General features: G+C 45.6%; 1 protein-coding gene across 3 annotated transcripts in view; it reads left to right on the top strand.

The window, feature by feature from the left end:
• Nucleotides 1–27,482, top strand: part of OSBPL10 (oxysterol binding protein like 10) — a 173,805-nt gene that overhangs the window by 96,394 nt on the left and 49,929 nt on the right. For all 3 annotated transcript variants that reach the window (XM_030551009.1, XM_030551008.1, XM_030551007.1), the window contains one exon: nt 14,619–14,770. In XM_030551009.1, coding sequence (XP_030406869.1) covers nt 14,619–14,770 — 152 coding nt within the window. The remainder of the gene's footprint in view (nt 1–14,618; nt 14,771–27,482) is intronic.

Raw genomic sequence — 27,482 nt, 5'->3', positions numbered from 1 at the left:
GCTAGATGAGGAGCTGAAGAGTGGAAAGATGGCATGAAAAGGCTACAGATGCTCCCCAGGTTGCACAAATCCGTCTTACAGAAATCCGAACTAACGGAAAAAGTTCCGTAAACGCCTTTTTTTGGGTAATTTTTGGAGATACATTCCCGACTTACGTAAAATTTGACTTACGTAAAGTGTTCTGGAACGGAATGCTTGCATAAGTCGGGGAGCTTCTGTATTTTTGTGGAGTTATGCAGAACATAAAACAGTTGTGTGTTCTTGGCATAAAGTTACATTTTTCACATTTGCACAATATTCTATTGGGGCCCTGTCTTAATTCATACTTCTAAAGAGACTCCAGGGACAGCTACGCACCTTAAATAATCTATGTAGGCGTATGAAGCACGAGAACCAAAGGACCCTTCTTATCTTTCATGTTCCACTCACCTCAGAAGAGATGCAAACTAAATGCAAGTATTTAAAAAGTAAATTGAAGGAGCATTCCTCTTTAACTGAGAAGAGGTCTTTAAATTCTTGGCTTTGTTTTAGGTTTCTTCATAGGAAAGGGGTAGGAAGCAAAGACTACACAAAAATCCTTCCAAGGAGGAAAGAAATACGTGCTATTCCTATATCTCTGGACACTCTTCTTTAGATCCTTGTGAAACAAGTAAACTAGCTGAGATGGGGGAACTGGACAAATACAAATGTTGATCCTCTATCTCTACAATAAGCTCTTCCCTCTTGGCATTGATAAGGTTTCTGATTCCCATGGATGGAACCAGTATTTCCAAAGGTTTCATAGAAAGGAAAGCTAAAAATTCCCTTCAAAGTTCAGTCTGTTTGCACGAGCCTGAAGGCAGGCATAGCATCTGCTCTTACCGCTAGAGTTTGAATACACACACAGTTAAACTAGGAAAAAGAAAATCAAGAGGAACAGAGAGACTAAAAAGCTTATAAAATATTTAGTCTGCTCTCTCCTGTTAAAAAGATGAACTTTGCACCATGAGATTTTTCTTCCAGGGTCCAGTTATGCAACACAATTGCCTGAAGGAACCTGTGGCTAAAAGCCATGATTACTGGTTTCTCCTCTTGATTTAATTTTATTCAGGTCTCCTTTGATAGGATTGTCATTTCTGGAGGGAGTCATTAGAGTAAGCTGTTCAGGATTCATCAAAGCTGAATAAACTCATATCTAATGCCTCTAAGTAATCTTCAACTCTAATTCAGAGATTTTAATTCTACAGTGTTCAGACAGTTTTTGGTTACTGCAGATGCAAGAGATTCCTTCTTCACTGAAGGGATGACCCATGGTGTCATCTCCTAATATTAGGAGATCAAAATAATGATTCTTCTTCGAGTGATTGCTCATATCCATTCCAGTTAGGTGTACGCGCCGCGCGTGCACATTCGTCGGAAAACTTTTACCCTAGCAACTCAGTGGGCCGGCAGGTCGCCCCCTAGAGTGGCGCCACCATGGCGCTCCATATATACTCCTGCCGGCCCACCCGCTCCTCAGTTCCTTCTTACCGCCCGTGTCGGTCGTTGGAACAGTGGAGCGCGGCTTAGCTGACCTCCACTTCCCTAGCTACTCGTTTTCTCGTATATAATTATGCAGTTATAACACTTTTATATATATATTTGTATGGTTATACGTGTTTTCTTTGCTAACATGGTTAGTTTAGTTAGCGGGGTTCAGGAAGTAGCCCCTTCCATGAGCCCAGTGCCGGAGCCATGCATGGCTCACCGGGTTTTAAAAGGGGCCCGGCTTGCCAGAAGCCGCGGCCGAAGAGAGATCTACATGACTCCGGTTTGAAGTGCCTCAGGGAATCACACTTGACAGATAAGTGCCCCATTTGCAAGGCTTTTAAGCCGAGAACAAAAGGTGCGGGACTTTCACTTACCCCTCCACCTTGGGCGCCGAGCGATGTTCAAGCGGCGGGCAGAAGCGCCTCCTCGGCACCGGACCCCGCCGGTACCACCAAGGCCTTTCGGCACCGACCGTCGCCGGCACCGATGTCGACTCGGCACCGCTCCCTTCTTTCGAGGTCGAGAGAGTCTACGATTCCTGCTGGTGCCTGGCGGCTCCCCGGCACGCGCCGTGGTTGAGCCCCCTGCTCCCGCTGCTTCCGTGCCACCTGCATCGCAGCCAGAGAGCTCGCCTAAGTTGCGTTATCCGGCACCGTCACCTGCAGAGGCACCGATGACTTCGGCTCCGTCGATTCCAGTCCCCCAGGACCATGGAATCCGGTGCCTGGCAGCTCCCCGGCTCGCGCCGTGGTAGAGCTTACTGCTCCTGCTGCTTCTGTGCCAGCTGCACCACAGCTAGACAGCTCGTCTAAGATGGCTCGCCCGGCACCGACGACGTCGGCACCGTCGATCCCGGTCCCATGAGGGCCGTAGAATCCGGTGCCTGACGGCTCCCCGGCACGCGCCGTGGTTGAGCGTATTGCTCCTGCTGCTTCCGTGCCAGCGGCACCGCAGCCAGAGAGCTCGTCTAAGTCGGATCGCCCGGCGCCGACACCTGCTACGGCACCGATGACGTCGTCACCGTTGATCCCGGTCCCACAAGGGCCGTAGAATCCGGTGCCTGACGGCTCCCCGGCACGCGCCGTGGTTGAGCGTATTGCTCCTGCTGCTTCCGTGCCAGCGGCACCGCAGCCAGAGGGCTCGTCTACGTCGGATCGCCCGGCACCGACACCTGCTGCGGCACCGATGTCGTCGGCACCGTCGATCCCGGTCCCACAAGGGCCGTAGAATCCGGTGCCTGACGGCTCCCCGGCACGCGCCGTGGTTGAGCGTATTGCTCCTGCTGCTCCGTGCCAGCGGCACCGCAGCCAGAGGCCTCGTCTACGTCGGATCACCCGGCACCGACACCTGCTGCGGCACCGACGGCGTCGGCACCGTCGATCCCGGTCCCACAAGGGCCGTAGAATCCGGTGCCTGACGGCTCCCCGGCACGCGCCGTGGTTGAGCGTATTGCTCCTGCTGCTTCCGTGCCAACGGCACCGCAGCCAGAGAGCTCGTCTACGTCGGATCGCCCGGCACCGACACCTGCTGCGGCACCGATGACGTCGGCACCGTCGATCCCGGTCCCACAAGGGCCGTAGTATCCGGTGCCTGACGGCTCCCCGGCACACGCCGTGGTCGAGCTAATGCTCCGGCTGCTTCCGTGCCAACGGCACCGCGGCCAGAGGGCTGGTCTAAGTCGGATCGCCCGGCACCGACACCTGCTACGGCACCGATGATGTCGGCACCGTCGATCCCGGTCCCGCAAGGGCCGTAGAATCCGGTGCCTGACGGCTCCCCGGCACGCGCCGTGGTTGAGCTCCTGCTCCGGCTGCTTCCATGCCAACCGAAGCCTCTGAGGCACCGACAACATCGGCACCATCGATTCCAGTCCCACAAGGGCTATCGAATCCGGTGCCCGACGGCTCCCCGGCACGCGCCGTGGTTGAGCGTATTACTCCCGCTGCTTCAGTGCTGACGGCACCGCAGCCAGACAGCTTATCTAGCTCGGTTCGCCCGGCACCGGCACCTACCGAAGCTCTGATGACCTCGGTACCGTGGATCCCGGCCCCATGAGGGCCGTCGAATCCGGTGCCTGACAGCTCCCCAGTACGCTCTGTGGTTGAGCCTGCTGTTCCCTGCACGCCGGAGATGTTACCAACGGCGAGGGCTCTCAGTGCCATGACAGAGTCAGTGCTGCCTGACCCGGGCACCGCCGGTACGGGTAATACAGTCTCTTCAAGGGACTGTCCCCTGTCAGTACAGCAGAGCGGCACCGTTCATGATCACGGTCCCGCAGACACTCCAGGTCCTGTCGGCACGCCGGACACCACTGGCAGTCCCGGTGCTGTTTTCCTCGGTACTGGTCACACTCGCTGCACCGGTCGGTATCCCGTTCGCCGACCCGCTATCGGCACCGTTCCGACATCTGGCACCGGGGCAGGTACCTTGACTCCTGTAGCTCTTCTCCGAGCCTCGAGATCTCGGTCGACCTCCCGACACCGTTCTGGTTGCGGGTCTGGATCTCGTTCCAGGTACCGATACGCCTCCCGATGCCGGTCCCCGGTGCCGAGTTGGGCAAGGTCCGAGTGAGTCAGAGACTCGGCCCGTGCCTTCTTTCGTACCTCCATGGCCGTCCGGACACGCATCCGTGTCATCTCATATGCGCAGATTTTATGCTCAGGACCACGATCCTGATATGATGGCCAGCGGGCGCCAGCCCCGAAGCAGAAAGAGCCTTGGCGAATGCAAGGTGTACTCTGCAGGGGCCCTGCACCTCTGGGTAGCAAAGCAACAAGCCTTGCTTAGCTGCGATAATTATAGCACCTGGGTGGAGGAGTTTCTCCCTCGAACCTCCCACCTGGAGTTCGCTGCCGTCTTGGAGGACGGGGGAAAGAATTTACCCTTTGTTGGTAAAGGCATCTTCGCGGCAGAGACAGCCCCAGACTGCGAAGCCTGCTGGACAATAGGGTCCTAATGCGTCTCAGCATGTATACGCCAGCGACCAAACGCAGGCCTTTATGGCCCCAGCCGCCATACTCGGTGCCTAGCCAGAGGCAGAACTCTGGAGAACGGCAAGGCCAAGGTGGTCGCAGACAAAAGTCAGGCCCCCTAAAAAGCCAAAGTCAAGGTCCCTCGCAATTACCACTGGGACAAAAGACGGACCTTCCAAGGTTCGCCGGAGGGCGGTGTACCAGTCGCAGGACGGGATCCTGATCCCGCTTTCTCCTGGCATGGCCCCAGTTACTTTCAGATCGCTGGGTCCTGCGCACGAGGGAGCATAGATACCACCTTTAAATTGCTCCAGCCCTGTCCCCCTTCAGCGGACGAAAGGGGCTAGGGGTTTTACTCCCGTTATGCCCTAGTCCCCCACTCGAACACAGGTCTCAGACCTCCCTGGTCCTGCATGGACTCAACCGGTTTGGGATAAGGTTGAAGTTCTGCATGGTATCCCTGGGAACCATTATTCCATCCTTGCCTCCTGGGGGCTACTATGCCGCCCTGGATAGGAAGGACGCGTACTTTCGCAATGCCATCTTCCCTCTGCACGGGAGATGCCTCCGCTTTATAGCCAGCGGTGAATACTCCCGGTTTACGGCCATAGTCGCCGCCTACCGTAGCTATGTCGGATATGCGTTTTTCCGTATTGGGACGATTCGCTTATCCGAGGAGACTCTGAAACACAAACCACTCAGCCCGTGGGCATCGTCACGGTCTTATTCACAGCTCAAGGCCTGATGATTACTATAGAGCAATCCACTCTGGTTCCCACGCAGAGGCTGGGCTTCCTAGGGGCGATCTTGGTCTCCTACCTAGCCGGAGCCTGCTTATCACAACTGCGGTTTTAGGCGATGGCAACAATCATCTGAGGTCTGAAGGCTTTCCCAACGACCTCAGCTCGTTCTTGTCTCAGTCTCCTGGGTCCATGGTTGCCTGCAAGTTTGTAACCAAACACGCCAAGCTCCGCCTCCGTCCTCTCCAAGTCCGGCCCACCTCGGCGTACCGCTTGGACAGGGAGCCAGTGGTCATGGTAGTCACCGTTCCCTCAAACGCCTTAGGCTCCCTAGAGTGGTGGCTAACTCCCTCCTTGGTGTGGACAGGGATGCGGTTTCATCCGCCCCAGCCCTCACTGCCCCTGACGGCGGACGCATCATCTCTCTGCTCGAGTGCTCATGGTCACCTCCGAGCTTAAGGCCTTCGGTCTTCTAGGGAGCTGGCATTCCTCATTAATGCCCCAAAAATGAGAGTAGTCCGCCTGGCATGCCAGGGGTTCCAGCGGCAGCTGCGAGGCCGTTGTATCTCGGTGTTTACAGCCAACACAATGGCCAGGTGCTTCATAAGTATTCAGGGGGAACATAGTCCTTCCCCCCTTTTTTGTCAGGAGGCCATCCATTTCCGGGTCTTTTGCATGGCCCACTCGATGGAGCTGGCGACGTCCTTTCTCCCAGGCGTTCGGAACGTCTTAACTCTTTGACTCAGCAGGTTTTTCCTGTCTTACGAGTGATCACTCTGCCCCATGTGAGGCGTCCCGCTTTCCGGAAGTGGAGATGGTTCCTCACACAGACCTGTTCGCTCACCGCGAGAGCAGGAAATGCCAGGTGTTCTGCTCCTTCCAAGGTCTCTCCTCGGAATCGATCTTGGACACATTCCTGATGCCGTGGAACGGCCAACTGCATTATGCCTTCCCACTGTTCCCACTGGTTCGTTACGTCCTGCTCAAACTCCGCAGGGGCAGAGCGTGCATCATCATGATCACTCCAGAGTGGTCCAGGCAGCACTGACATACCACGTTGCTCGGCCTGTCAGCCCAGACCTCATCACTCAGGGCAATGACAGGCTTCGTCACTCGGACCTGCAGCCTCTTCGCCTCACGGTGGCTCCTGCGTACCTGAGTCGGGGTGACAGGCAGCCTTCCACCTGGTCAACGTACCGAGCCAGGTGGAAGCGTTTCCTTTACAGCTGCAGTACGCTCGATCTTGCTCCTGCTGAGGTCTCGATCCCCTCTATTTGGCCTGCCTCTGGCCTTCAGCGGCAGGATCTGGCGGTATCATCGCTGAGGATACTCTCAGCAGCCATCCCTACCTTCCAGCAGGCTATGATGGACGTTCAGTGTCCCACGCTCTATGGGTTCGAGGTCCCTCAAGGGCTTGGAGCGCTTGCACCCTCGGGTGCGCCGCCCAGCCCCGCCCTGGGACCTCAACCTAGTCTTGGCCAGACGGGTCTCTGAGATCAGAGCTCTTACGAAGGTTCCACAAAGACAAGGTGCAGTTATGACCGCACCCGGCTTTCCTCCCTAAAGTGTTTTGGCCTTTCATGTTACCCACAGCTCAACGCAATGGGCATAACCGTTGCACTCCTTGGACATCTGTGGAGTGCTCGCATTATATTGTGCTGACAGAATCATTGCCTAAGGTGCCCCAGCTCTGCCCCGGTAGAGGGCCAAAGGGAGGGCTTGCTTGTTTTCCTCTCAGAGGATCTCATCTTGGGTGATGGCGGACATCCCCACTTGTTATGATTTGGCTCATAGTTCCCCAAGCCACATCACCGTGCATTCTACCAGGGCTCAGGCTTCATCTGCCGCCTTGCTGGCTTGTGTTTCTACCCACGAGACCTGTCGCGAAGCTCCATTGGTCCTCGGTCCTTACCTTTGCTTCGCAGTATGCCCTGGTTCAGCAGTCAAGAGAGGCTGTAGCCTCTGGCTCGGCAGTTTTATTCTGCCACATTTCACTCCGACCCCACCGCCTTTGTAAGGCTTGGGATTCACCTAACTGGAATGGATATGAGCAATCACTCGAAGAAGAAAAGACGGTTACTCACCTTTGTAACTGTTGTTCTTCGAGATGTGTTGCTCATATCCATTCCGCACCCGCCCTCCTTCCCCACTGTCGGAGTAGCCGGCAAGAAGGAACTGAGGAGCGGGTGGGCCGGCAGGAGTATATATGGAGCGCCATGGTGGCGCCACTCTAGGGGGCGACCTGCCGGCCCACTGAGTTGCTAGGGTAAAAGTTTTCCGACGAATGTGCACGCGCGGCGCGTACACCTAACTGGAATGGATATGAGCAACACATCTCGAAGAACAACAGTTACAAAGGTGAGTAACCGTCTTTTCCTGTAGCTCAACCACCATTATCCTGTTGGAGGATGGCTGAAACATTTATTCAGTTTTTGCATTTTCTCTGGGAACAAATGGGCACTGGAAATAATTTAAAAAGATGACTTTGAGATTCTAGAAATTTTCTTCTATTCTTACTTCATTTGCAGTATGTGGAAGAAAATATATAAATATTCAAAGCAATTAATGGATCAAGCCCCAGCTATGTGAAAGACCAAATTTTGGCCTGTGAACTACTGATACACTTGTACCTTCTGGGATAAGATCACAAAATCTGGGACAAAGTACACAAGAGAAGACGACAAAGCATCCTCAATCAAGGGATTTGGTGTGATTGAGAACAAGTAGCTGAACTGCAAAATATTCATTTTTATTCAATTTTATGCAAAAATAGTAATTTCTGTGATCAATATATGCCATATTTTCAGCACTAAGTGCCCAAAGTGGGAACAGAGGGGCTATACCATTGGGCAGCAATAACATGTCTGACTGCTAATAGTGCAGATAGTGAGGTTTTTTATTTGGGAGGTGTGGACTAGGGTTGCCAACTTTCCAATTGCAGAAAACCAAACATATCTGCCCCGCCCCCTCCCCACTCCTTCGCAGAGGCCCTGCCCCTATTCACTCCATTCTCCCACTCTGTCGCTTGCTCTTCCTCACCCTCGCTCAATTTAACTAGGCTGGACAGAGAGCTGGGGTGAAAGAGGGGATGAGGACTCTGGGGTGGGGCCAGAAATGAGGGGTTTGGAGTGTGGGAGGGGGCTTGAGGCTGGGGTAGGGGGACAGCATGTGGGAGGCAGTAAGTACTCTGGGCTGGGTGTGTGGGCCCTGGGGTGGGGCCAAAAATGAGTGATTCAGGGTGTGGGGAGGGCTCTGAGCTGGGGCAGGGTGTTGGGGTGTGTGTCAGGGGGTGAGGACTCTGGCTGGGGGGTTTGGAGTGTGGGCTCTGGGAGGGAGCTCAGGGCTGGGACGGGGTTGTGGTACGGGAGAGAATGTGGGGTTATGGCTCTGCGATGGAGTTTGGGTGTGGGAGGGGGTTCAGGGTATGGGACGGGGTTGAGGTGTAGGAGGGGGTATGAGGTGTGGGCTCTGGGAGGGAGTTAGGATGTGGGAAGGGGCTTGAACCCGGGGCAGGGGCTTGGGGTTCAGGGAGGGGGGTTGGGGTATGGGCTCTGGGCGGCACTTACCTCAGGTGGCTCCCGGAAGCAATCGGCATTTCCATCCGGCTCCTGGGTGGAGGCATGGTCAGGTGACTTTATGAGCTGCCGCTGTCCGCAGGCACCGCCCCCACAGCTCTTATTGTCTGCAGTTCCTGGCCAATGGGAGTTGCGGAGCTGGCACTTGGGAGGGGGGCAGCGCGTGGCGCGCCCAGGGCAGCTCCTCCACCTAAGAGCTAGAGGGAAATGCTGGCCACTTCTGGGACCCACAGGGAGCCTGTCTTAGCCCCACAGTGCAGCTGACCGGACTTTTAATGGCCCAGTCAGTGGTGCTGACTAGAGCTGCCAGGATCCCTTTTTGACCAGGTGTTCCGGTCAAAAACCGGATATCTGGCAACTCTAGTGTGGACGTTATCTGTATCAAGTAGAGAGGAGATGTGTTGTCATATCCTCTAATTTTAAATAAACCTGTTAAAGTAACTAAAAAAAAAAAGTTAGAGTTCACTTTGGAATGCTCTGATTTATTATGGTTTCTAATGGGCTCTGAATATTCTTGGTCCTTAAGTGCCCTCATAAGGCTTTGCTTACTTCTGGGAAACAGGATGTGATATTACTTAGATGGCAGCTCTCACTGGGGAAAACCAATTCCATTTACCATGTGCGGTATAGGGCTGGTGGACTGCACTGCTTCCAAGTAAGATCTGGCAGATTAAAGAAGAATGCTGCTGGGACTCTGAAGTGCATCATGAGAGAGTTTCTAGCAGAAGCCATAGATATTTTTAAAATCTGTTATGAAAATGAGCTTTTCATAACATTCCTAGTAATTTTTTTTTTTGCTTTCTAAGCTATAATGACTAATCACTGCAGTTTGCTTTTAGGGAGTGTGCCAAAGAGATTTCATTTACTGTTTTTTCTGGATGCTGCATGTCCAGCTGTTCTGTTTAGACAGACTCCACGCAGATGGAATACAGCCAATTGATATTTCTTGTCTGAAGAGATGATGGGACAGATGTGCTTTTCCCTTTCGATCCTTGGCTTGTGGCATCCTGATACTGCTGGTTGGATCAGAACTTGGTTGTGTAGCAACTCTAAAAATATTGATTAAGCTGGCTGTGACGGGTTCCCCCCTCAGGGTCAGGGGCAGCTCTAGCTGTTTCGCCGCCCCAAGCATGGCGGCATGCCGCAGGAGGCGATCTGCCAGTCGCCGGTCCCGCAGCTCCGGTGGTCCCGCAGGCATGCCTGTGGATGCTCCACCAAAGCCGCGGGACCAGCGGGCCCTCCGCAGGCACGCCTGCGGGAGGTCCACTGGAGCCGCCTGCCTCGCTCCTGGCGACCGGCAGAGCGTCCCCCACAGCATGCTGCCCCAAGCACACGCTTGGCGTGCTGGGGCCTGGAGCTGCCCCTGCTCAGGGTGCCACTTGGAACTTGGGGACCTCTGAGCCTACCTGACCTACCTGCCTGGGCTCTGTTTACACTGTATTGCTGAAGCAAGCCAGCCAAGCCCTCCCTCAGGCTTCAGACGGTACTGTACCAGCACACATACAGGTAGCAACACACCCAGTTGAAGCTGTGCACCCAGAGATACTAAGATCAGCTCTGCATGGGAAGGCTCAGCTAAGGAGTTGTCCAGTATTCAAGGGCACATAGCTCTGTAGAGAGTATACCCAAAATTGTACCGTCTTGTACTGTACAGTACTCTGCAGTGCAAGCTCATGAAATTTGCCCCCTCAGTGTGGAGAGGGATATACACAGCTTTCTGCCCCAAGTTATAATACCATACACTCTGGTTTTAGACAAAACAAAAGCAAATTTATTTACTACAAAAGATAGATTTTAAGTGATTATGAGGGATAGCAAATAGTTTTATTTGCTAGGTAATCTGCTTTGATCTAACACACAATCTAAGCTTAATATACTAAAGAAACTGGTTATAAGTAGCAGTTTCTCACCCTAAATGCTGTTTTAGGCAATTGCAGAGATTCTTGAAGGCAAGCTGCACTTGCTTGCAGCTTAAAACTCCAGATATTCCTTTCATGGTCCAGACACCTTCTAGCCTGGGCTCAGCCCTTCTGCCCTAGTCCAGTCTTTTTGTTCTCAGGTGTTTCCAGCAGTCCTCTTTCTTGGGCGGAAGTCAATGAAGAATCAACCTTGATGTCACTCCCCTGCCTTAAATAGTTTTTGCATATGGCAGGAATCCTGTGTCTCCCAGTGTGATTCCCACCCTCAGTCAGTGCGAAAATACTGGTATTATTCTGGAGTCCAGTACCAAGCGACTTGGTCACATGTCTCTGCTGGCATAACTCAAGCTGTTTGCAGCTTCCCCAGGTAGGCTTCCCAGTGGGAGATTAGATCTTCAAAGAACTATTGTTCTCCATAATGGCTCTTCCAGCAAGCCATGTAGACTGATTGCATTCTGTCTAATGGACGTTCCCCAGGTGTAAACACATTTGTAATAGGAATATTGTCATTGCATCTAACTGTAGATACAAAAATGATACATGCATACAAATAGGATAGTCATCATTGAAAAGGTTATGACTTACTGACTATATCTCACATGCCTTATCTTTCATAAAATACATCATAGTTATGCCATAATCATGTCATATAACAACAATCTCTATGAAGGATATGTGGGCGTAGTGCCACGCTCACAAGGGCTGTTCTTTGTGATGGTCATGGTTGCCCTTGGGACAGATGGGGAAAACACACTCGCATAGTTCCCATAGATTTTATTTCAGTAAAAGAGTTTAAGACCTTGGAAGGAAGAAGGGGAGCAGATGGTAAGTTCTGGCCTTGCTTCTTTATACTGAAGCGAAAAAGATGTCATTAAAAATAAAGTAGTTTTTATGTATTAAAAATAAAATATCCATAAAATATTTGTTTGTACATTTGTACAGAAAACTAGTTCTGCAGTTCTGATCCAAACTACATAAGTGCAATGTCATTCAGATGACACTTTTTTCTCTCATGTTCACTTGCTATAAAAAAAATCTTTTAATTAAAAAAAAAAAGTCTGTACTTTGTAAATACAGTGGTCAATAGGATGAATTGCAATATGCAAATAAGAGATGGGAGCGTGGATAGACTAAGAGATTGATTGGCTGATTTACTTTCTCTTCCACGATACCTTCCCCTCTCCAGTCCTATTTAGGAAAGGGTCAGACAGTTCTTCTATATTCTTTATCCTTTGTTGTTATCCAGTAATGAGGTGTTCATATGGCAAGGAGAGAAGGACAACACATAAATACATTATTAGTCACTGTCACCTAATAAAAGTAGAGACATGCACATGTGGCACATCAGTTACACAAAATTGGTCTTGTGTGGTTAGCCAAAATATGTAATTATTTTGAGTTCATTATAACATAGTGTTTATTTTAGAACAAAATTTCAAGCCTTCCTCTAACAAACTTTGTCAAATCTTGGCCAAATTGCTCATGTTCATGGCCTTTTTGCTCTGAGAGCTATACTATTATTTTGAGAGATGGTTAAAAGAAGATACTCATTGCTACAGCCACATTAATTCTCTCAAGAGGACTTGATAACTTTGTAGTTGAACTTTTTTCATTCAATTTTATCCTTTAACTCTGAAGGCATGCATCTCTTACAGAACTCTGTGGATGTCCCAGGCAGGTCTCCAGGGCCCTTCAGTATTGTTCTTTTAGTCTGTGACAGCACATTTTGGAACAGTGGGATTGTCTCTTGCTTTGTCTCCACATCACTTAAAGTGTAAGCAAAAATAGGACCAGGATCACAAACTGAACTCAGATCTCCAGCTGCATCTGAATCTGTACTGAGCTGCCAAATGTTGCTTAGGATTGCTGCACAAAAAAGGCTCTGCCTACTTACTGACATTGTTGCATTTCTAAAACTTAAATTTTTTTTTCATGAGGATAGGTTACTGGTCTGTTGCTCAACCCCCAACCTGGAGAACCAATGGATTGTTTATTGTCTGGTCCCCATCCTATAAGGAGTGAAAACTCCCACCAGCGTAACTTGTAAGGTCTTTGGACTGCATAAGCCTGCCCACTCTATCAAGGTGCAGTTCCCAGGAAAGATTCAACAATATAGCAATAGCAATAAAGAACATTACTCTTACCCCAGGCCAGTGGGAATGGTGTCTTACTGCGTGCATTTAGAATAAAACACAAGCAAGCTTTTTATATTTACATCTAAATATCTTTGAAAGTATGTTCATGCTTAATTTGCCTATTGAGGCCTTGGTTAGTTTCTGGTTTTCTTCTGCAATGGATGACATCACAAACTCCTAATGTGAGCAAGGAGACTTTTATATAGCTTTGTGATGTCACTGAAATGTTGCTGGGGAAATATGGAAACTTCATGGCCTCACTTGGCAAGTAAGTGCAAGAGAAATTGCTTTTTAATGTTTTTTTGTATTTTAACCATTCTGTAGAATATACTTTTTGGAAATGTTTTTTTAAAAGTCTAGGTATATATTCCAGTACTGATTTGGAATCTTAAACCAGATGGATGCTTCTTAACTGACAGTTTTTTATGAAACCCTCACATCCCCAAAGCAAAAGAGAATAGCCCTTAATTTTGAATATATTATATGTACTAGGGACCATATGCATCATACAAATAATGTTCACTGTCATACTGTAATGATTGTAAGTATGTGTAGTCAAGAGAAAAACAGAAGTAAGGACTTGCTTAGAATAAACCATTGTGTAGTTAGGTTGGGGAGTGGAGATAACCTGGTTGAGAGCTAATGAGCTTTTTTTAGTGCTGATGTGTTTTTGGGATGGAGAGGTGGGTGACAGCAATGTAATCCATCCCACAAACTGGAGAGTAAGCTGGTACAAAGGTTGTCCTCTGGGCTTTTGCAACTGTTCAGGAAACTGTTATCCCTAAAGGTTCACCGGAGCCAGAGAGTTCAAATATCCTGGTGGCAGAAATGTGCTGATAGGGGCTTATGGTTCAAGCTCATTTTTAGTTGGCCTCTTTCTAGTGTGAACAGCACTCTAATACCGGTCTTGATAGAGGTGCTAAAGTGGTTTCCTAACCAATGTAGAAAGACCTCTAACAGTACAGAGGGGAAACAAAAAGACACATAGTGGGCTAAAATAACAGCTTCAGACAGGTGGAGTGGGGAAAAAAGTTATGGATGCTGTCTGAACTCGGCTTTGGGTTGGAACTTGATTCAGAGGATGAGCAATCAAGCATTCCCCTTATTGTGATGCTGACTCATTTCTAGTACGAGGAGAAAATCTACCTCTATCAGATTCAGAAATATTTATTTCAGGGCCATTATAAGATTTTTAATTAATATTGGCACAGACAACTATTGACATATTTTTTTATTTTTATTAGGAAAGTTGTACTAAATTGCACATTATTTTCATGTATAACGTGTGACCTTAACTGAAATGCATTTGATAAATATTTGAAATATAATTTGGACCTTTGCTACAGATTTCTGTAATGTTTGTGTAGTTGTGAGCTGCAACTTCACAGTTAGTGGGAAGAGAAGAAAACAAAATGAGCTTCATTAGTATTTGCTGAAGGTAAAAATCAAAATACCTTGAATTTCCTGTTTACTATATTAATTGTCCCATATTAATTCCTGGCTTGAATAGCTTTTGTAATTTTCTTGGTAAACGTTAGCCATCCACCTCAAAAAGGGAATTTATTGCAAATAAATTGTTGCTAAATGCAGGATATAAGCATCTTTCTGTTACCGTGGCAAAGGTGTGTGTGTGCGCATGCATGCGGGTGGGGGCGAGGGAGATGACTATAACTACAAGTAGCAAATCATATATAGAATTTAGGACATTGAGATTAAAATCCTGTCTAGAACATGAGTCTTGTGGCTTAACTCTAGTTTTCTGTTACAGAAAACATCCTGGGATGGCCTGGGCCAAAGTCACATTCCACAGAACTGAAAAACGGTGCTTTCAGCTCTTTATCATCTGCTAGTGCCAATATAACGTGGGCATTTGTACCAGCTGCAACTCAAGATGGACAAACACTACAGCCAAATACAGAGGTAAATACAGTAGACCTGTGTATATTGTTTTCTTTTTCATTTAGGTTAGAAAGCCCCTACTATACTTGCAGCTTGCCCATTCTTGCCAAATCATGTTTGATAGGTATTTTATTCATCTTAAAGTGCTCCTTTTTTACTTTTTAAAACATTTTGTATTTTAAATGGCTTTGTTAGTAAGTAAAGTTAAACAGCGAGTTGTATGGTGGAGTATGGAGAAAAATGCAGTATAAAAACCTACACAGATATATTTATGTATGACACTTACAGTGTGTGTTACTGCATGTGTGGGATTACTTCAGATAAACTTATGAATCAGTGCACTACATATGCTTTTGTTTAGCCTGGAGCTGTTTTGATTTCCAATGGAAGAATTATGATGAGTCCATTATAGTGGTGCCCATCGTGACCTGATTTGAGTAGTGCTGTATATGTTGTAACGCTTCATGGAATAAGGACTCCTTACTTCACACTAACACAGCACACTGCAACAATGATTTGTAGATTTGAAATTGTCTAATATTGGTCTCTGAATTGACAGGACACAGTATAAAAGTTGTCAAGATATTAATGATATTGTCAGTGTGTGCTATTAGGTAGTGATTGCTATAAAACAGTGTACCATGGTAGCAATTGGCAAATTATCTAATAGCAGCATTTTAGTACCCATGCCTGCTGTAGATGGGGTGATTTGCATGGCAAACACTTTAAGGCAAGTGATATATTCACTTGTAAACTTATTTCTAGCTCTAATGTGGTTTTGGTATGTTTCTGTGGATGTAAGGAGCTGCTCATCTTTGTGTGGGGAATCCAACTTAATTCCAGTTGAAAATTATACTGCAGATAAAGGGACCAGTCCTGCTAGATGAAGTTGAGTGTACTCTGCGCCTGCTAGGATTGTTCAAAGACATCTTCAGGAGTGTTTGATCTCTGTTAGAAGATACCAATTTATTGATGGAGCATTTGCTTGCCAACTGTGTCCTATGACTTATATAAAAATGTGTTCTTGCTCTTTTAGAGTAAGATCTTTGCAAAGTACTTGACAGAGGGATTTCTTATACCCATAATGATGTATCTCTCTCTCTCTCTCAAAAAAAGGACACTTGTTACACCTGAAGCACACATTATATAACTCATTTTCTGATGCAGAATTTCAGAATGAGTTTACAGTGCTTGAATTTTTGGCATAAAGATTGAAATGCTCTTCTTCTTTCATTTTGTCTAAACTGTAAGAAGTAATGATTGTCTTAGTGGAATTATACAATTACATTCTTTAAAATGGGATTATGCACAGCCTTCAGGTTTTTTTTTTTCCAAATATTAAAGGGAACCTGTTCAAAATCAAGTGACCTCAAATTTCTAAGAAATTCTTGGAACTTAGTAACACCTTTTTTTTTTCTTTAAACCACTGTCCTCATTGTATTCCTGTAAAGTACATTCCCAAAAGTAAAGGCTAAAATACTAGTAAAATCCCAACTTCTCTGCTGGACAGTCAGTTTACCACCACCATCACACCCCAAGATACTAGGGGTGCTCTTATTTGTAGCATGCATGTTGCATCATCCTTCATTTCTGCCTTTCTACTCAATTGTTTAAGAACCAGCAGTATGATATAAGTGAATGCATCAGTCATAAGAACACACTTCATAGATGTTTGTGATACATTTTCAATTTCAAAAGCAAAGCGGACAAGCTAGTAAGTCAAGGGATGGCGAAGTATGTATGTCTACAAGGTCTAACTCGGGAGTTGGCAACCTACGGCATGCATGCCAAAGGTGGCATGCAAACCCATTTTTGATGGCACGTGGGGCGGGCTGAGCCACTCGGCACACCACCGCTCTGGTGTTTCTGCTGCTGGCCCCTTGCCATCCGGGGTCCCACTCAGCACCTGCTGCTGGCCTGGGGGAAGGAACCCCAGGCTGGCAGCGGGCTGAGACCCCAGTTGGCAGGAGCAGCCTGCCGCCGCTCTGGGGTTCCCACTGCTGGCCCCTTGCCAGCCAGGGTCCCCGTCGCAGCTCCACTCACCTTGCTTCCGGTTGGAGTTCCAGCGCAGGCCCCCTGCCGGACAGGGTCCAGGCTTCCGGCCCTGCTCAGCCCTACCAGCCGCCAGCTCCACTCACCTCAGCTGCCAATCTGGGGTTCCAGCCAGTTAACAACTGATCACTCAGAAGCCTATATGCAGCTTAAAGTATCCAAATATGTGCCACGAGTCATTGGAAAACTCAGCAAGGGAAAGCAAGGGCAAGGATCACACTAAACTAATAAGATCTGCATTTTAATTTAATTTTAAGTAAAGCTGCTGAAACATTTTGAAAACCTTTTTTACTTTACATATAACAGTAGTTTGGTTATGTATTATAGACTTAGAGAGAGAACTTCTGAAAAACATTAAAATGTATTACCAGCACTCGGAGCCTTAAATTAGAGTGTATACGTGAAGAGTCGGCACACCACTGCTGAAAGGTTGCTGACTCCTGGTCTAACTGTAGGCTTTTGGAGCCTTGGCAGTTTCTTTAAATATATTTCTCCTATCTCAGTCCAGACACTGAGTTACATTAGCAGATGGAGACAGAAGGCTTTTCAATTTTATGGTTGTTATTCCAGCTATAAAAGCAAAAGGCAGATTGACATTCCACTTGCTTTCTGTCTTTGGCAGATAGAAACGAAACTAAATTCTGGTTTCATTTGAGCCCTGTGTTTTGTTTGATATCTCCAGTTGTTGTTTGATCTTGTGGTTCTCCAAATGCAAATAGTTGTCCTGATTCACTGAACAGTTTTGTGATTTTTTTTTTTTTTACTTTTTTCCCTGTCTGTGTAGTTGAAAGAGATTGTGAGCAAAATGTACCCCAAGTAGCACACTTGCATCTTCCTGCACCAACTTAGATGCTGTGTCCCTGTGGGATTCTCTTAACAGAGAGCATATGGGGAAGTTCTTTTGAGGGACAGCTCTGATCTCTACAAGGGGCTCTATATGAGTGTCTTTGGGGGATGCACCCAAACAGTTAGCTGCCCCAGCTAGCCCTCCCCAGAAGCACTGTCTGCTTCAAGGACAGAACTGCTGAGTGCCACAGGACTCCTGGCAGAGTGGAGGTTTTGGGTATTTTGTGTGCCTGCTTCACTCCATGCTGTGGGCATACTTCACAAGCTAATATTCTGCTGGTGTTGGAACTGATTAAACTTGACAATATATTTTCCTTTAATTAAATATGCAGTGGTCTCTGACTTACCCATTAGTGAAGCAATATTTTCAGCATTCACCTACCGTCCTGAATTTAGCATAATTTAAAATGGTATTGGCTACACCTGAATTTCCAGTTTACTGTAGAGTTTCTCTCTGCCTTTTCTTTTAATAGGCGGATAAGAGAAGGATTGGAAGAAGATTATGTAATTCACATTTTATCCAGCAGTGAGGTCAATGGACCTAGATGAACATATGATGTAAATTCACTTTAGTTAGAAATTATGTAATTTATTTTTCAGATAAGTAAATGACAATTCTCTTAAGCGAAGTATTTTTTTAGAAGAGGGGGAAAATGTGTTGCCACGAGTATTCTTTGCTCCTGGATAAATTGTAAATTGTTGCATTGGATTTTTGACTTGTTTTGTACTAGAGAAAACTGGTAAGAATAGCTGTCAATTAGAAATTTCTTGTTAGAAGAATGAGAGTCCTGGCCAATTTTGTCCTTCAAACCTATTTGCCATTCCTTCTTTTCATAGCCCTTCCACCTTCAGCATGCACACAACAATTTCATCTTGATTGGGGAAATGCTTAAGGGATAAAACTCTATTTTTAAAGAGAAAAATAATTACTCTGTGCTTTTTGATTTCTTGCTTCTCCTCTTCCTGCCCTTTTTTATTAGTGTCTTCCATGACTGCTGACTCAGCAAAGCAAATTTTAAGCCGCTGCAGCTTGGATATGGATATCAGTATATAATATGATAATACATGCTGAGCATAAATAGTCTGACCTAAGGAGTAATGAAATTATGGATTGCAGTTTATAATTTACAGACTCTTTACTGGGTTGTCATTGCCGCAAATCCCACCTGGCTCTGCCCAATGGGATTTTATACCTCTGGAGTGGAACCACATAATGGCTAAGGTATCTTATTCCCCAGGGGCAGCTCTGTTTTTTGCCACCCCAAGCACAGCAGTCACTCAGCCTTCAGCGGCATTTCTGCGGGAGGTCCACTGGTCACGCGGATTCGGCAGCGGTTCTGCCGGTCCTGCTCCTTCATATTTGCTGTTGAATTGCTGAAACTGGCGGACCTCCCACAGAAATGCCGCAGAAGGCTGCCTGACTGCGGCCCTCAGAGCGACTGGCAGGCCGCCCCCCGTGGTTTGCTGCCCCAGGCGCTGGTGCCTGGTGCTTGGAGCCTCCCGTTATTCCCCATATCTGTTTCGACTTGATTGACTCCATATCCATTATGCTCTTCCTCCTCCCCACATTTTGTTTTGATATATTTTAAAAATTGCCTGCGTCTTGCATTTATTAATCATTCATAAAATCCATTGGTAAAGGGAACTATAGGAATGTTGCTGTTTTGTTTGTGGAGGCTTGGGCTCTGCAACAGGATGATAAAATGCAGCAACAGATTTAATTAATAATCTCTGGGCATCATTTTGAAAGAAGTTTTAACCATTCTGATGTCTGAGTTCTAAATATTATATATAGAGACTTTTGTGACTTTCCCTGTACATTTCGGCATATTTCAGCAGTTGAACTAACAATTTCGTCTGTGGCATGGGGGTGCTACTAGTTTAAAGATGCTGTCCCTTTTTAACAATAGATCTTAATTATTTTGTTTACTTTCCACTTGAAGTAATATCCCCTCATAACCTTGAAAATAGCATCTTTCCTCCTGTCTTTTTGTCTCATCACCTGGCAGATGTTTTTCCTGCTAATTCTCTCATAAAGCAGCAGCGGAATGCATCCATGCTGGGATTATTTTCTTAGATTTTGTCGTCTGTATAATCACTGATATATGTCTTGAATAGTGGGAGTCCAACTCTGAATATAAAGGCATTCCCTATGCTGGCTGGAGCTGTCTTTGTTGTAGTGGAGCAAAAATGTTGTAGGGTCTTTTGTAAAGATCATTTATTGTATTTTGGCTACAGGAAAGATGCCTCTTTAATAATCTTGGCAATAAAGGGGATGGGTATAGAGCTACACTAAATGCTTAGAATCTGAAGGATTTTTCATACTAAGGCATGTGTTAAAGTAAGTCATGTTTTGGCCTAAACTATTATGAATGTTTTATGTTGTAATAATGCCTGAAGGACTCAAGCACTTCTCTTTAAATTGTTGTCTCCTTTCATTTCCATTTGGATGGTGGCCTGCAGTATGAAAGCAACTGTGTATGTGTTGTATAGTATGATACTTAATGCTGCTTCTGATTCGTCAAGAATTCTTTGTCTAAATCCATGAATGGGTATTGACTGCATTGCCAAATGAAGCATTGAAAAATCACAAAACAGGTCCCCAAAACTCATGGACTGGCTTAAGAATCATCAGATTTAAAACAAATTATATATGTGAGGTGTCATCTGTCTTCTGATTTTTGAACCTGCAGAGACCTTACGATTCATATTTTCAGTCTTTTTCCCCAGCCAAGAAGTCTAGACTTTTTTTTTTTTTAAATGAACACCAAGATTCTCACACGAGCACCCAGAGCATTGGAACACTTCCTACAGTAAGGATGCCACAAGCCACTGAACAAAACTGTAACCTTGGAAGCCATGCATTTGGTTGCTATTATTACTTCCAGTCAAGGGGTGTTTCTGCACCAGCAGCACTGCTAGTTCTAGTGCTGCTGTAGGCGCAAGACTCCAAGTGCTGGGGCTTCAGAAAAATGCCAATTTCATAATTAAATCGCAAGAGTTGGCAGCCCTGCATCATTGGTGCACACCAAGGTGCACAGAACAGTTCCTGTTTCTCAACCATCTCAATTAGCCCTCCATATAAAATACAATGGCAGTAGCAGAGTCCCTCTTGGACTTAATGGAATTCTGCCTGCTTCTTGTTTTTCAGTTTAGAGGAAGCTAAGCTTGGAGTAGGGTTTCCTTCTTCAGGGCAGGGGGCAGAGGAGGTTTGGTGGGTGGAGGAGGAGGCAAGCAGTTGATGCTGTGTTTGTCACTCTGGATATGATGGAAAAGTTTTATTAAGCAGGAAATTTTCCAGTGTTTCCTAAAGGCTGTCACGTTCTGGATTAATCTAAACTTGTCTGGAAGCTGGGTTCCCTTAACCCAGAGTGCTTTGTCCTCCGCTGTCATGGGCTTTATTCTGGACTTTGTTTTGTCCCAGAGTAGCACAGTTGTCTTGGTGGCTCATAGACGTAGCTGTGTTCTTTAATGTATCTGGGACCTTATTCATTTGCTGCTTTGAAGATGAGGACTAAGACAATAAACTGCCAATAAACTGCCAGTGGAAGTGGAGAAAATAGGGCCTAGCCTGAAGCATTGCAGTCGTCTGAGATAGATGGGGAGAGTATAGGCTTGACCACAGCCAGCCGACGTATTTTTAAAATGGCCTAAGCCCTAACTACACTAATGCTTAAAAATGTGAGAGTTAAAATGTATTAGGTCGATTTTAAAAACACATTATCTATTTTTCTTAATCTAGGCACAGCCTTAATAGAACCACAGCTGAGAACCAGATATGCAGTTGGGTGTTATCCTCAGCATATTGATGATGTTGGCATCCATAATTCATCATCTATCTGAATGGTCTCATAAAAGCAGCAAAGAGTCCTGTGGCACCTTGTAGAATAACAGACGTTTTGGAGCATGAGCTTTCGTGGGTGAATACCCACTTCGTCAGATGCATGTCTCATAGACATTGAAGAGAAGGGAGTGGTACAGAATCCTTTGGGAATCCATAGGTGTCATTTGAGGGAAGCTGATTTCTCTTTAAGCTCCTCCTTCTGAAAGAACAAAAAAATTTTTATGTACTAAGAGATCACAGTCTCTAAAGGCACAATTAGTCTAGTAATTGGAGTTACTTTAATCCCTGTCTGAATAGACACATCTCTATGTTCTGACAGTCCTTAAAAAGAGCTCTGATTCCTCTTTCAGAGCTACTGTGCTGTTAAAATAAATTTGTTTCCTGTCTGACCATACTTAAAGTTTTAGTAAAGAAATCTATGCCTTTTATGATAAATTGCATGCCCATGGGGAGGGGAGAGAACTTTGTGGCTGACATTCAGCATTAAATGTACCAACTAAACAAAATCTGAATCGACCTGTAGCTTAAAATAGAACAAGTCATTTAAATTGCTACCCTTGAGGGAATCAGCTGGTTACATTACGGAATTGTCGACACCCCTGCGTAAAAAACAGAATCGAAATACAAAAGTGTTCTACTTTTTTGCCTTCTCTCGTGGTGTAAATACGTTGCACATTGCTAGAATCTGTGTATCTGCGGCTGACTATCCCTCAGATTTCCATTATGGTAGTATGCAGGAAAGAAGATTGAAGATCCTGTGCAGGGGCGGATATAAGCTTCTGGTTCACTGGGTGTACTATACTAAACTGCCGAGAGGTCACCCCCCCCATCTGCAGCACCCTCCCACCCCCCCCGGCACCGCAACCCTAATCACAGCCCAATGTGGAGGGGAGGCACTGATCATGTAGCAGAGCTAGGCCCTGCTCCTTATTTTAGGCATTGCAACCTTGCATCCACCATGACAGAGAGAGAGATGTCTGGGCCAAATCTCAGTGGCACTGCAACCCTATGTGCCAGGTAGAAATACCTGGAGTAGATAGCCATGCCCAGCTGCATAGGACAGGAGCTACTACTAAGGGTGAGTGCCGGACGGGCTCCCTCTCCGAACACGCCTCAGGAGTATATGTTTGCCTGGTAACGCCTCAGAAGTGTGTTTGCCTGGTTTTGCACCCTTGGTTTCATGAGTTCTGTGGGTGCAGGTGGAACCATGAACGCCTTTTAAAGCATCCCTGGATCTTTGTGAAGGGAGTGATGTGTATACCTCTCAATTTCAGTGTTCAGCAGTGATTTGAAAAAGTCTAAGATGCTCATTGTCATGCTGAAGAGACTGCTGAGGAACCCTTTTCACAGATAAACAACTTCCCTGTCAGCTCTTTTCTGGAGACATCCTCAAGCTGCTGAATGTGTTTGACTGGTGGTAGTGGCCCTGTTAATTGTCATTGTTGTCTAATGGGCTTAGGAAGCACAATGCCTTCTTAATGTGGGTAAAGGATTGATGGTGTATGGGAGAGTGTTTCCCAATTGCCAAACAATCCTTTTGTTTGACCATGGGCTTGGATTTTATAGAAAAATGGGCATGGAGCCCTTTGCACAAACCATTTGAGACTTACAGTGGGATTTCTAGTCTATATACGTTCTTATACCACCCTTACAACCATAAAAGCACCTTCCAGTAGTTCATTAAGCACTGTGACTAATCTCTGGTACGTGCAGATTGTGTTCTTGTGTTTTAGACATTCATGAAGAGAATATTGATTATAAATGTTCTATAGGATGAGAATGTTCCCTTTGTTTGTTCCAAATCCTCTGCCTCCACTGAACATTTTTGAGGGATGTATTAAATTCTGGAGTTGAGATTTTGTGCCAATCTGTAACTAGATTGAGGCTCTTCCTTTTTAGCCTGTCAGACTCCAGAATTTGAGGATTGTAAATCTGTGTTCCTTTCATCTAATAAAATAAATGTATTGCATATCTGGAGATCCTTATGTTAGACAGCTTACTGATGGTTATTTGTTTTCTGTTATTTACTATGTCCCTTTTTTGCATGTGCAGTTTGAGCTAGTTGTAGGTATATTTAATTCTGCAAAAGGTAATATTCTCCTGGATATTAGCTTGCCCATTTCATCTTCTCTTTTTCTATTCTTGATTTGTTTTTTTGAAGGGGGGGATCTCCTTTTTATGTGACTATAGTGAAACACATTATCGAACCAAATACCCAGTATCAGCTATATTCAGCCAGCTACAGCGGGGTATGTGACTGGTAAGAGATCATTTAGATGTACTGGTTAAATATTGAACAACAGAATCTTCAGTTTATTGTGTACTCATGTTCACGCAGAGTTTTTTCAACATCTGTTCATATATTTTCTGTTCCTGACCATTTATTTATTTATATTTATTTATTTATTTGCAAGACTACAGGTGCTAGCCAAATTCCACTTTGGATAATTGCATTCTGTCTCTCAAAACTGTCACCTTGTGGTTTGAACTGGATGAGGCATTCTTCATTCCCTGTCCTGAACTGAGTTGACTTGTGCACTAGTTGGTAAACAACTTTAAGATCTTTGGCTGAAATGGAAAGATGTTATTTCAATTTATTATCTGTTTTTAAAACAGACTAAAATAAATCTGGCATAAAAATAAACCAGAATGTACTCCTCTTATCATAGAGACCTCTTTTTTTTTTTTTTTTGGCAGAATTACAAGCTGTACTTGCAGTGAATTTAGTTTCTGTTCAGTCTCCAGTGGACCGTAGGTTATATCCCTCATATAATAGTTAAAATATTGATTATCCTTTGAAAAAAGGTACTGATATGTATTAGTAGTTAAATATATTGGCATTCATAGCGTGAACTGAGATATAGAAAATCTTTGTATACTAGGCAGACTAGAGTCCCGAATTATTTCAATGTGCAAACGTAGGCGTGCGCAGGGGGTATGCCAGGTGTTGAAAACTGGACACCTGAAAATCCTAGTTTTAGGCCTATGGATCCCTGTAGGGATGGGATGCACTGGCCACTGTCAAACCCATCCTAAGCATCCTTTGGATGTCACCCCAGTTGCTCCCCAGCATCTTCTGAGTGCACAGTCTCTGTGCGGTCTTTGTTTCTTCCTGCACCTCCCAACCCTCCCCCACGTTTTGTACACAGCAACATTTGTCCCTGAGAGACACCATTATCTATATTTAGGCATCTTTCCTCTTGTTGGTCAGAGGTTTAACATTAATCCCACCTCTCTGTCAAATCAGGTTTTTATTGTGGCAGTGACTGTAGGCAGTCAGTGTTTTCAGCCATAACGAGTGGCTGGCCCATGTGCATGGTATCATTCTGTATGTCATTCTCCTTTTTGATAGGGCATTGACATCTATCTTACCTGTTTAGGCTGTAACCTCTTCTGGGCTGACACTCTTTCTTTACTATGTGTTTGTACAGTGCCCGGCACAGCAGGGCTTCAGTCTCCACTGGGGCCTCTGGGTGCTAGTGTACTATAGATAATAGATTAAAAACAATATTAAAACGGTGACTCCTTATATATTTTAGCAACTAATCAAGGTGCAGGAAATAAAAATACAAAGGACACATACATTCTGTTGAACTGAAAACCTATGTTTTAAGCGATGGGCTTGCCCCGGGCTCTGGAATGCTTTTCAGTGCTTTGTACTTGACATAAATCTTTGTATTTGATACTCTGAGATCAGCTAAACAATAAATAGATGGTGCTAACAACATGTCCAGTAACGGAACGAGAACAGAAGGTTTGTAAGGAGCATGTGCTGTATTACAGAGAGAGGCGCTTTTCTCTCTGCAGCACAGATGTTGGAGGATTTCTTAATGCACTCTGCTTTTTCCACTATACATGAGTAAATCCTTTTTGCGCTGCATAGTGCATTAAATGCCCTTAGCCTGTAATATGCTGTAATGACTTGCATGGCTAAATTAATCTATGGTCAAAGATTCTACTAGTTAATCCTTTCACTATCAGACCATCCCAAAAATGACATCTGAGATAATCAATTGGAAATTCTCAGGTAAAGTATACTATAGGATTAAATGTACAATTACACTAAAAGTAGAATTTAATGACAGTAAACTGCTGCAGGAGCATTGATAGAAAATGATTTACACTAATCTAACTAATCTTGATTTTAGAGCTCTCTGCAGCAGTTACTGTGCTAGCAGACTAACTCCCTAGTAAACCTGTTCACGGAAATGTTTTTTTACTGACAGAAAATTTAAGCCAAAGCCTTTGAATTTTATTTGGTGCCCCTAAATTCTGTGTGTGACATATTTTACAAGGATAATATTTTTACTTATGACAAAAAGCCATGAAGTTTCATTAAAAAACATCTGAACCCAGTTCTGAACCAATACCCATCCCCAAATGCCATAATTGGAAGTGGAATTCAATCAGTGTAAGAAATAACAGAATATAAAGAATCCAATAATACCTGTACAGTAAGGTTTCAAAGGTAAATTAAAACCCATTGAGCAAAACTTAACAAAAATACCAACACTAACTTTATTTCAATGTTGTATATTAACTTAATTGTATTACGTTTTGTGCTGTCATCCATGTTCCTCTGTATATCATAGGCAATGCTACCAATGCTGCCTATTAAGATTTCCCATCACTTCCCATTATCAGACCCTCTTTTCAGCTTTTCATAACTTTGCCAAACTTTACCAGTTTAGGCTGAAATTTTTCTTGCTAGATGTCTGCCTCACATTGTGTTCTTGTATTTTTTTTATTTTTTATTTTAATTTCAGGCCAAACAGTCCAGATGTTTCTGAGAGTGAAAGCTAGGGGAAAATATGTTGTTTTGTCCATGTTATTAAATTCAGTTGAATCTTTCTTTGAAAAACTCTAGCTGGGCAAAGAGACTGGGAGAGTTGGTGTTTGGGGAGGTGGGGAGTGATGGGAGTCTGGAGAGGTGAGACTAGGACATTTTAGGCAAGGAGACTGGGACTGGGATGAGAAGCCTGAGGATGCCATTGTGAGGAGAATGGGGGTGGGGAAGAGACCAGTGGCACCAACTGACAGGGCAAAGGGAGGAAGTGCCAACAGCCCCGACTCCACAGAGTTTTTGCACTTACTCAAATTTCCACAGGCCACAGAGCTCCGAGGGGCCATGACCTGATCACTTCTAAGCAGTAGTCTTGTATGAAATCAGGTAGTCCTGATGTAGTCCTGTATGAAATCAATATGGCTGTGTGGTTGTAACACTACTGAAATTTTGACGTGGACGCCCCTCTGTACAGATGAAGAGGCAGCCGGGCTGGATTTGAGTAAGGGGCATTGTGACCTGGTGCATGAGGTCACAATTCCACTCAATTTCGCTTGGCCTATGCCTCCATCCAGATGGAGTGGAGGCCAGGCCAAATGGTATTGCAGCCTGGTGCATGAAGAATCTGTTGCTATAGGGTGGAGTGCAGAGGAATCTGCTAAGAACTCCTGGCATCACTGGCTCATGCATTTTGTGGGTAAGAGAGAGGGGAGACTCCCCAGCTGAGGGGGACCCAGCCTTCCCAATGACCAGTTGGGTGTCAGTATAATGCCACATGATGGAATTTCTTTTTTCAGCTTGCTTTAAAAAAATCCAGCTAGGAAATTACACACACAATTACATTTAAAGAACATTAATGTTGCAAAGTCAAGCATTCAGAAGTTAGGCTATGCCAGAATTAAGGTTGTCTATCCAACCATAATTAATCCCCCTTGTCTGTAAGCATTATGATGCAGTCTTAAATTACATGATCACATACTATTTTTTCCACTGGACTATGCTGGGCCTGTTCTGAGGCTGAATCAGGATTGTGTATTGAAGGAGGCTGTTGTCTGTAGGAGCTCTTCCTCGCTTGTTGCAGAGTCTGGAAAGTGAATAGTGAATGAGGCAGGGGATTTCAGGAACAGAAAGGGTGGTTTCATGGTTAAGGCAGCTGAATACTGCCCTGGAGAACTGGATTTTATCCCTGCCTCGGCTACAGAGTTACT

The sequence above is a fragment of the Gopherus evgoodei genome, chromosome 2, assembly GCF_007399415.2.
Source record: "Gopherus evgoodei ecotype Sinaloan lineage chromosome 2, rGopEvg1_v1.p, whole genome shotgun sequence".
Classification (NCBI taxonomy): Eukaryota; Metazoa; Chordata; order Testudines; family Testudinidae; genus Gopherus; species Gopherus evgoodei.
The sequence above is the reverse complement of the archived record's forward strand: the minus strand, read 5'-3'. Positions and strand labels throughout refer to the sequence as shown.